The sequence below is a fragment of the Labeo rohita genome, chromosome 14, assembly GCF_022985175.1.
Source record: "Labeo rohita strain BAU-BD-2019 chromosome 14, IGBB_LRoh.1.0, whole genome shotgun sequence".
Taxonomy (NCBI): Eukaryota; Metazoa; Chordata; class Actinopteri; order Cypriniformes; family Cyprinidae; genus Labeo; species Labeo rohita.
In genome coordinates, this window is record NC_066882.1 from 7655351 (window position 1) to 7666646 (window position 11296).

The window sequence follows — 11296 nt, forward strand, 5'->3', positions numbered from 1 at the left end:
CTCCTTAACAAATATGACAAAAGTGCTTATTCAATTTGTGATGTCTTCTAGTTCCGTTGCCCTCATGTCAGAGTGACTTAACAAAAGCCTTCAGGCCTTCATTGTCTGAACTCATTCCGTCATCTCTCAAACTACAAAATGAATGGGGCTCTTGTTTTGGAAAAGGTCTTAGTGTTTGGAATACAGTCAATTTTGTGCTGTTAAACTGAGAGGATTTGCGCTGGATGTAGAAACATGTGATACCTTTACGGTGAAAGTGCATCAGGTCTGACCCTGGACACTGAAAATGTCATCTCATTCTTTTTTATTAATGTTTGGAATATTTTAGGAGGGTGGAGGGTTGCAACAATAACAAATACTGTTTTTGATTTTCATCGCTGTTTGATTATCTGAGCAAAATAACAAACGGGACAGAATGTGTTGTACGGTTTCTGCTTTTGTAATCAAGAGTGTTTGCTGACATGCCCTGTTTAACTCACGAATGTGTCTATGGTAATTAGGCACCAATTATTCCTCCGGTTTCAGGGGCAAAGACGCTCTGATTAGAATTAACATATTCATCATATTATATCCGCCAACATCAACATCTTCTGTATCTCTGCATTAAAGCGGTGATGCAGTGTTTTGTAAAAAGTGACATTTAAAAAAAAAACATATGCATATCTGATACAACACACAGCAATGAATAACAATGCATTCTTGTCTCTTTAAAGCAAAAACATCATGTATGAAATTGAATGGTTTGTGTAACACCAAATACTTTACTTCTTTACTCTGTGTTAAAGCAAAGCACATGGCACAAATCACACTTTGTTTTATTAATCAAAGTATATTTTCCTAAATGGAGGGTGCACCGTAAACAAATACAAGCCTCTTTTTACTCTATCTGAGGCAAAACAAGCAGTCGATTCAGCTGCCTCACTCTTCTGGATCCCTCAAAAGTGCCAGTTACTGCATCATAAGTACTGAGGGTGACCCAGAGTGCAGTGAATGCTTAAAAAATAAGACCCTCTGTCCCACAAGGAGAAGGGACTTGTGTTTCTGTGTTAACAGTGAATAACAGACTTTTGAAAAGACTTTAGAAACACACAATGGGACAAACCGATGCATAAAGAAGCAATGTAAAACAGTGTTATTTTACAAATGTACTTTACAATTAATTAAAATACATTTGTGCATATTATTAAATATACATACCTTATTTTTGCTGTAAGAGTGGGCGCGGCCATTTGTAAATTTTATAGGTCTGGCTTTCGGTCTCATCTGCGTCCTTTTTTACAGCTGTACAAAACAGCTCGTTTTGCTGCTTGCTATTGAAAATTGCTGTGTCTTACCATATTATTTTAATGTATTGTCATAATTATAAACACACTGGTTTGTACTGAAAACAGTTTTACCTTTTACTGCATGTTGTTATTCTTATTAATATCAACCATAGGCTAACTTCCTAGTTAAAGAATACGGTGGATAACGTTTTTAATGATTACAGTAAGGCATAAATTATACATATAATATATATGATTAATTATTATAGATATATATAATAATATAATATAGATATACATATATAATATATGTGATTAATTATTATAGAAATGCAAGAAATCCTAAAAATAGTCTTAATTTTTTTTATACAAAATTTACGTTTTTATTTTGGGTTGAAATATGACCCATGAAGAAGACAATTAAATTACAAAAATGACACACTGAAGATAAAGAATATGTTAAAACTATACAACCAGCAAACATTTTTTTTTCTCTAATTAAAGACCAAGTAATAACGAAAAATATATCAACATATGCAAGTCTAAAACTGTATGTTTTAATAAATTAGGATATGCCTTTAATTTTACTGCTACGGCAGTTTCTTTAAATTACAGCCACAAGGGGGCAATTTGTACAACTTTGAATAGCTGCACTTATGCATTATTGCTCTTTTTAAACATTTATAAAAATACTGTAGTTTCTCATCAGGGATTACAGTATATTTAACTTTGATAATGAAGCTTTAACTTTCAACAAAGCTTATTTATCATGACACTTCTGTTTTATACCAGCACCCTCAATTAACATGTCATTAAAAAAAAAACTGTATACATATATACACACAATAACATCTGAGCACGTTGATTGAGAAACTGATGGACTGATGGATTTCTAAACTGAAGGATTAGAAATTTGAAGTTAAATCTACAAAAAGCCATAGAAAAATATCTACACAGAGATAAAGTTCACAAAGGAGGAAGTAAGGGAATTTTACATTGACCACAAGCAAGCTGACAGCTGCAGCCTTCAGTTTGTAATATAGGCCAGTAAGGCAGTTTCACTTCAGTTCTGTCAATCACATTCAATTTCATCATACAGTATGACTATCCTTTTATATACACCTTCCAGAATAACTGACATTTCCAAATTTCACAACCAAGGCTTTAAAGGAAAAAAAACAGATAGGAAGGTATGTGTGCCGTACAACATAGGATGTCACGAAAGATTATAATGGCCATAGACGGTAAAACCACTAACCGGTATCTCACCCACTCGTTCCTGTCTAATGGCTGCATTCCGCCCACATTGTGCTCTGGTGAAATGCTGAAAAGGAAAAATCTATGTGCTGAGTAACACATCATAAAGTTCCTGCACCTGCAGGGCCTACGTACGTTTTGCTGAAAGTCTGCAGATGCGTGGATGAGAGAGAGACAAACAAGATACTGATCTTGAATTATATTTCGAGACATCATCATCATCATCATCTCTGACATAAAACTTATTGCAAAAATACAGTTAACACCCACTCTGTCAGCATTCAGACAGGTTGATTGCTTACCAAATATAGATCCAAGCATAAAAGTGTGTTCGGTAACTACACGCACACACACACACCAATCTATAAATATTCCTTCTTAGATTCTCTCTCAATTTGCACCCGGCTGGGAAAAGCTTGGTAACAAACAGGTATTCATACTAACCAATCACAGGCAAGACGATGACCTCATCTGTTGCTTAATTTCAAGGGACCAGTGGAAAATTCCAACATTTTTTTAGTGACACAGAAATAAGGACAGACAGACAGACGGATGGACGGGCAGACAGATAGACAGACAGATAGATAGATAGATAGATAAAGGACATACATTTTCATTGAAGCATTGCTTTATTAAAATACCTTCTTATTTGTCTTCCATTCTTCTTTTGGAAGATATAGACCCTGAGTTTCATGTAATATTATAAAATAGCAACTTTCCTGAATCAACAAGTGAAAATATAAATAGCTTAAAAAAACACTACAGCATTTTTGATGAACATGTAATTTGAATGAATTAAACTGGGACTCAGCATTAAGAATGAGCATGACCGCTGAATGCTCGGATGTGAGGGCGCTTGTTCAGTTCCTGCTCTTCCTGTCCCTCGTGTGGCGCTGGACTTCTTCATCAGGGGGATTTGCGTGTGTTACTTTCTTGCGCTTTTTAGTCTGCTGAGCCACATGAAAACAATACACAAGATTATTGTGTTACACGTAAAATGATATTACCACATGACAAACAACAAAGTGCACCCCATAATGGATGAAATGGTGTCACTCATTTGTCTTCTGGCCACTGTTGCAGTAAATAACTTCTTTTTTCTTTCGTAGCTCAAAAGGTGAGAGGAGGTGAATACATAAGAGAGAACTGAGAGGTTCAGATGTGGCTCTAAAGGACTTACGGTTTTAGTAGACAAAGCTTGAGCATTGATTTCCTCTGATGTAGCCGTACGAGCCTCCACAATATGAAGCTGCTTCAGACGAGTTTTCTCAAGATTGTCAATCTGAGTCTGCAGAGTCTCTAGAAGAGATAGATGTTACACACAAACACACACACACATATATTAATAAACTGTGTAAAAATAATATATAATACAATGCAACTGCTACATACAATTTACCTTAAATTGTAGCTGAGAGAGATATACAGAAAAAAGAAAAGAAAAATATATATAAATACATAAACAAAATGACTTTGTTTTACCTGATTTTCCAGTAAAAATATCTAAACATTAATTTACTACATATTCGGTATAGAATTAATTACACACACACACACACACACACAATACCAGGCAGAAGTTTTTGAACAGTAAGATTTTTAATGTTTTTAAAGAAGTCTCTTTTACCAAGCCTGCATTTATTTGATCCAAAGTACAGCAAAAACAGTAAAAATTTGAAATATTTGTACTTTTTTTTTTACTTTTCTGTGTTAATATATTTTAAAATGTAATTTATTCCTGTGATTTCGAAGCTGAATTTTTAGCATCATTACTCCAGTCACATGATTCTTCAGAAATCATTTGAATATTTTGATTTGCTGCTAAAACACATTTATTATTATTATTATTATTATTATTATTATGTTGAAAACAGCAGAATAGAATTTTTTCAGGTTTCTTTGATGAATAGAAATTTCAGAAGAACAGCATTTATCTGAAATAGAAATCTTCTGTAACATTATAAATATCATTATCATCACTTTTTTAGCATTATAAATATCTTTATCATCACATCACTTATCATCACTCAAATATCACTTTTGATCAATGTAAGGCATCCTTGCTAAATAAAAGTATTATTACAAAAAAAAAAAAAAAAAATACTGACTCCAAGCTTTTGAATGGTATAGTGTGTTACAAAAGCTTTTTATTTCAGATAAATGCTGATCTTTAGATTTTTCTATTTATCAAAAAATCTGTACTCGGCAGTTTTAATTATTGAGGATAATAATAATAATAATAATAATAATAATAATAATAATAAATGTTTCTTAAACATCAAATCAGCATATTAGAATGCTTTCTGAAGGATCATGTGACACTAAAGACTGGAGTAATGATGCTGAAAATTCAGCTTTGATCACAGGAATAAATTACATTTAAAAATATTAAAATAGAAAACAGTTACTTTACATAGTAAAAATATTTCACAATATTACTACTTTTGCTGTAGGCTTGGTGAGAATAAAAGTCTTCATTAAAAAACAAAAATCTTACTGTTCAAAAACTTTTGACTGGTAGTGTAACCACACAGCTGCTATCAGTAAATTATAATATTATATATACAGTATTAAAATATTTAGATTATTTAATAATATTTTTAATTTTAATTATAAATTAAATGCATTTTTAGAAATACTTTCTGAATACAATTTATTAATTATATTTTAAAATTGTTCTTCATAAGTAAGTTTTGTTTAAAAATACAAAACTGATTAAGAAAATCGATTTTTGCAGTGTACATGCAATATTACCTAAAAGAGCAGAGTCAACACTGGATAGCAGTGATGTGACAGAGGTATAAGCCCCATCAGATGTACCTGTAAACACACACATTAAAAACCCTCGATCAGTTCCTTGCATTTATCTTTACTGTGTCAAACTATATAGAAACAATTAGCTTAAAGGAGTAGTTCACCCAAAAATGAAAATTCTGTTATTAATTACTCACCTTCATGTCGTTCCATACCCGTAAGACCTTTGCTCATCTTCAGAGCACAAAGTAAGATATTTTTGATGAAATTCGAGAGTTTTCTGACAACTACCACGTTCAAGGCCCAGAAAGGTAGTAAGGATACTGTTAAAATAGTCCATGTGAGATCACAAATAACGACTTTATTCAACCACTCCTTCTCTTCTTTCATTAAAAATATCTTAATTTGTGTTCCAAAGATGACCAAATGTCTTACGGGTTTGGAACGACATGAGAGTGCATACTTAATGACAGAATTTTTATTTTTGGGTGAACTATCTCTTAAGCCTATCAATAAACTCACGCTTAATAATGCAAACAATAAACGACTCTTTAGCCTTCAGCAGTCCACGAGCAGATTCCTGTGAATTCTGTGGCAGGAAGAGGAATTTCAGCACACCTCGTTCATCACACAGGTCTATAAGCTCTGAAACACAGGCACACGCAGATTAGGATGAGTAACCTCAAGGGATATTGTTTCAAACACGTGTCAAAACTGTCATACAATACGTGTTTACTGTCTCTTTACGACATTTTTGCACGCACAGGGACAGAAGAGCAGACGCATTAGGGAGAAGGACAGCGTTAATGACAGTGGTAATGAGTTCTCCATCAGCGATCCCAGGTAAGGTCCCTTACTACATGCCACAGATGTTATCAGACACCGTTGGAGGAGTTTGTGATAAGAGAGAGTGTGAAATATTAACGCCTGAGATCCGGAGATCCGTGACCTCCTGCGCCGAGGTCACGTTGGGTTTGAGGACCGCGCTGGACTCAGTAACCTCCTCTGACCTGAGATCTCTAGAGCATGTCTAGTACAACCCGACTGAGCTACTTTAAGATAGAGGCCAATTACATATAGTGCGTTTTTGCTTATAATTGGGGAAAAACAATAAAAGTCTCAAATAAGTTAAACGTATTTTAAACTTGAGACGCTGCAAACACGTCCGTCTAGCGGGTGTTTACACAGAAAAACAATCTGAAAGTAACTCAGTGGAACTGAAAAACGAGAAGATCTTAGAGTGACAAAATTAAGTTCTTTGACGTTGAATGTCCACTCAAATTTAAATAACAGAAGCATAACTCTGGAACGAAACACGTCATATTTAAGATTCTGTTCAACTGAAAAAGAACTACAAATACAGTTTAATTGATTATATGCTTCTGATTATCCACATAATAGAAAAATACCCTTGAGACAACTGCACATACCTGACTCAGCAAGTCCCAACCTGACTTTTATGTACTTCATGAGAAGAACAGTTGGACAGTTGGTGTTAACCAGGAACTGGTTATTATCTAAATACACAAACATCACATTGGAATCAGCTTTTTGTCATTTACATAAACAGATCAAATAGAGAAATTGAAGTACTCAGCACATTTTGTCAGTTACTAAGTCAGATCTAAACATAGAATGCATGTATTGCGTTGATATTTAACCAGTTAGTTCGTTTTCAAATTAAATACATGGTTTAGATCCTTACCTCCATGTTTAATGTAAATAAACATTGTGGCAGAAAAGAACTTGAACTTGACACCTCACTGGCTGCTGTTCAGTTTTTAAGATGCTGCCTGCTGTAGCCGTGCTAAGAAATTAGTGACACAGCAGACAAAGAGTAACATAATCATCAGGACTGTGATGTCACAATGACATGGAATCAGAATGAGAGAAAAGCACATTTAAACCAGGGCAAGAAAATACAACAATAGGATAATATACACAATATAGCCTAAGTTTTATTACATATTCCTTCAACGTTACCAAAATGAAATAGCAGTTTTATTAATCATTATGTGCACACCCTACAAAAAAAAGCTGTCAAGCTTTTTGAAGATTTTTAATGTATTTGTATCAAACTCTGTGTCATTATTTTACTCACAGGGTGATACTTAGTAGATTTATGAAGATAGTTTGGTTCAAGTTCACGAAGTTGAAATGTGTAGAAAACTTAGGTTGTCTTAATTTAAAACAATGTATCTTAAATATATTGTTTTATAATTAAAAACCCAACAAAACTTTAAAAAGTGAAGCACTTGTAATTGTGAGCTGTACTACTTTTTTTAAATTGTGGTTTAAAGGGGTCATCGGATGCCCATTTTCCACAAGTTGATATGATTCTTTAGGATCTTAATGAAAAGTCTATAATATACTTTGGTTAAAAATGTTCAATGGTAGTGTAAAACAACACCCTTTTTACCTTGCCAAAATCAGCTCTGCAAAAATCATCCTGTTCTGGTGGAGGTTGCTTTAAATGTTAATGAGCTCTGCTTGCCCCGCCCCTCTCTTCTCTCTGTGGAGTGATGAGCCTGTTTACTTTAGCAAGTTAATTAACTTGCTAACTAGCATGTTATTAGGAAAGGCAATCGCAAAGATTCATAAAAAAAACCCTTATACTCACTTCTGCTGTAAGTAAAGCTGGATCACAAACGATTTGCGTGAACATAGACGGATATATGTAGATCGGGAGGCGCATTCCCTTCACAAACAAACATAATCCACTGCATCTTCAGCGGCTCAGATGTCGGGAGTAAATGACAACCACTATGCTCATTATTACATCCAGAAACACAACACCTCAATCGGATATACTCTTGTCTAATTTACATCCCTGCTCTGGCATCGAAACAATGGAGGTCAGACTGTTACAGCTGATTTAAGTTAGATCTGAGGTAAGACGCTCATGTCAGTCAACTATCGTGGGAGCGGCCTCTGTGGGTGTGACGCCACACCGACAGACATCTGAGAATGGCTCGATTTGAAAAAGGGGATATTATTTTTACAGATTAATTAAAAACCACTGCATGGATTTTTATCATTATAGGGTAGATTTGTACATACACTGCCAACACACATTAATGTTCAAACAACATGTAAAAGTGAAGATCTGATGACCTCTTCAAATGGCATATATTTTTAAGGTTTATTTACGCTACTATTTCATATGTTTGGAGTCAGAAATTTATTTATTTGTTTAAAATAATACTTTTATTTAGCAAGGACACAATAAATTAATCAACACTTATGGTAGAGACACTTAAAACAATGTTAAAGATTTAGATTTCTTATAAATGTCATTCCAAAAATGTTGAAGTTCTTATTTATCAATGACTCCTGACCAAAAAAAAAAAAAAAAAAAAAAAAAAATATCATGGTTTCCACAAAATATTAAGCAAACTTTTAAAAAATTAAAAAAAACACTTATTGTTATTATATTTTACAATATTACCATTTTGTATTGTATTTCGAACAAATAAAAGCAGCCTTGGTCAACACAACGCTAAACTTTTGAGTACACTGCATTGATTGAGAAATGTCAGCAACTACATTTTTTATTTTTCTTATACACAAACTTGCATAAAATTAGATATGAATGAGGTAAAATAAATGTGCAACAGAAAACATTAAAATGTAGCACATGAACATGTTCAGTAAGAATGGTTAACGCCACTTTGGCTTATGAGGTCTGTGGTTCTGCAGGCTCTTCAGTGTTTGGTTCATCTGCACGCTCTTCTTCAGCGCCTGGTTTATCTGCATACTCTTCTTCAGCACCTTGTTCATCTGCACTCTCTTCTTCAGTGCGTGGTTCATTTGCATGCTCTTCTTCAGCACTTGGTTCATCACAGTTGTCAGTTTGAGCATCAGGACTGACCACACTTGTGGGACCAGTGTCACAAGAGGGCACAACCTCACACACGTCACATGACGGCTCTGTGTAGTCAGGCTCAAAGGCTTCCTTCAGCTCTCTAGAGATGTGAACCCAGCTCTGAGAATAAAATAAGAGGGTTGGAGCATATCTAAATCTAAAGAGCACTAACACTAATATCCTCACAGGAATACAATAGGAGTGTTAGAAGAGTAGATACCTCAACATTTCCATCATGTTTATGAAACAAATCCTGCAGGTTCTTGCTAGGGTCAGGCACGACTGGAAGTAAAATGATCCTTTTCCTGTATATAAATAAATTATTATAGTAATAATATTAATTGGTTTTACCCAGGATTTCTAAATAAGGTAAATATAAGACTTTCTGAAAACTATTTGAAGACCAAGTAAAATTTAATGTATAAACTAAAAGGGAACACAATGCATCAATATGTTCTGTAAGTGTAAATGTATATGGAGCACACAATGATATCTCAAGTGCTTAAATCTTATAAATGACTTTTCCCTGTCTTTTAAAGGTGACCTATCATGAAAATCTGACTTATTTCATGTTTACGTGCTATAATCAGGTCTCCAGTTCATCTACCAACCTAGAAAATGTCAAAAAGGACAACCTAGAAATTTTGTTTTGCCAAGCCTTTTTCTGCAAGCATGCGAAAAAACGAGCACGTGAGATTCACTCCCCCCGTTACATGGTAAGGGGATCTAATTACAATATTACCGCCGTTTAATCTGCATGTTTCCACAGCGTGCCATTCTGTTTTGCAAGCGACAACGGTGAACCAGTTGTAACACCATGATGAAATTTTGAGCAAAGAGAGCAGTGGATTTATTGATTTATTTTCTGTATATTATGCTGCTGCCACACAGATCTAATATAAATATGCGATCATTGTTGGGGGTACACATTACAAGTAACGCTTGTTACGTAATCAGATTACTTTTTTCAAGTAACTACTAAAGTAATGCATTACTTTTTAATTTACAAGAAAATATCTGAGTTACTTTTCCAATTAAGTAACGCCAGTTACTTTTTTCCCCATTTTTTGATTGAAAGCTCTCCTGTCCCCACGTTGAGAGAAATCGGGAGTAATTCAGTTCAGTATTCCTCAAAATTAATAAAAACAGTGAAATGCTACTCAGAATATGAAGCAAACCTACAATAATTAAATGTAAATTAAAACAAATATCCTTTCCAATTTTTTTAACTAGTGTCTTTGCTGCGGACCTTTAATGATCCAATTCAATCATACTAATAAGCAAAAATTACTCAAGATAAACTAACATTTGTTCTTTTTTTATTGCTGAAGAGTGTTGAACTTTCTTCTTTTGCATTCTACTATTCAGATGTGAATTTACTTTTCCTTCAGCCTGAGGCTTTTGGTGTAAAAGGGCTTTTACGTTTGACAAAAATAGAATTTTTTATATTAAAAACAAACAAGCAAGCCCTGCTCAGATTTAAAAAGTAACGCAAAAGTAACGCGATGCATTACTTTCCATAAAAAGTAACTAAGTAATGTAATTACTTTTTTTTAGAGAGTAACACAATATTGTAATGCATTACTTTTTAAAAGTAAGTTTCCCCAACACTGCATGTGATATCTTTCACAGCTGTTTACCTTCACAGACATAACTGACTGTTTTTGTAACCCATGTGCGTTTTCAACAAACTTGTGTGTATTTGACAGTTTAAGCGCAATAAGACATGAAAGATAACTAAGCTCACTACTCATATGCCATGTGACAGCCGCTTTCTGTGCACATGCTTCGGATGCAGTATTTTAAACGAATATGGTTTAAAGTGCATGATTTCAGTGCGATAGACATGATAATCAAAACCAATACAGATGTTTTTTTTTATCCGAGTATCTGAGGTATGAGCTGTAAAAGCACAGCCCTTTTCTGGAAAAAAGTGGGCGGGGAGCAGCAGCTCATTTGCATTTAAAGAGACATGCATGAAAACAGCGTGTTTCTGCTTCCATTCAAAATAGGCATTTTCAAAATTATATAATAAATGATCTGTGGGGTATTTGGAGCTGAAAATTCACAGACACTCTGGGGACACCTGAGACTTACATTACATCTTGTAAAAAGCGGCATAATAGATTTCCTTTAATTAATTAATTAAATATTA

The 11296-nt window shown here is 34.1% G+C and overlaps 2 protein-coding genes across 2 annotated transcripts in view; both read right to left on the bottom strand.

The window, feature by feature from the left end:
• Positions 1-3211: 3211 nt before the first annotated feature.
• On the bottom strand, positions 3212-7049 carry c14hxorf65 (chromosome 14 CXorf65 homolog). The gene is made up of 6 exons (XM_051128376.1): positions 6982-7049; positions 6707-6793; positions 5799-5921; positions 5277-5342; positions 3703-3821; positions 3212-3469 (listed from the first exon to the last, which is right to left on the bottom strand). Exons 1-6 carry the CDS (start codon positions 7004-7006, stop codon positions 3383-3385), a joined length of 507 nt encoding a protein of 168 aa, XP_050984333.1. The 5' UTR covers positions 7007-7049; the 3' UTR covers positions 3212-3382.
• Positions 7050-8484: 1435 nt separating this feature from the next.
• The window catches only part of il2rgb (interleukin 2 receptor, gamma b), a 6879-nt gene continuing 4067 nt past the window's right edge, over positions 8485-11296 (bottom strand). The window contains exons 7-8 of the mRNA XM_051128373.1: positions 9362-9446; positions 8485-9261 (exon numbers count right to left, since the gene is read on the bottom strand). Of these exons, the coding sequence (XP_050984330.1) occupies positions 8953-9261; positions 9362-9446 (394 nt within the window). The 3' untranslated portion in view covers positions 8485-8952. The remainder of the gene's footprint in view (positions 9262-9361; positions 9447-11296) is intronic.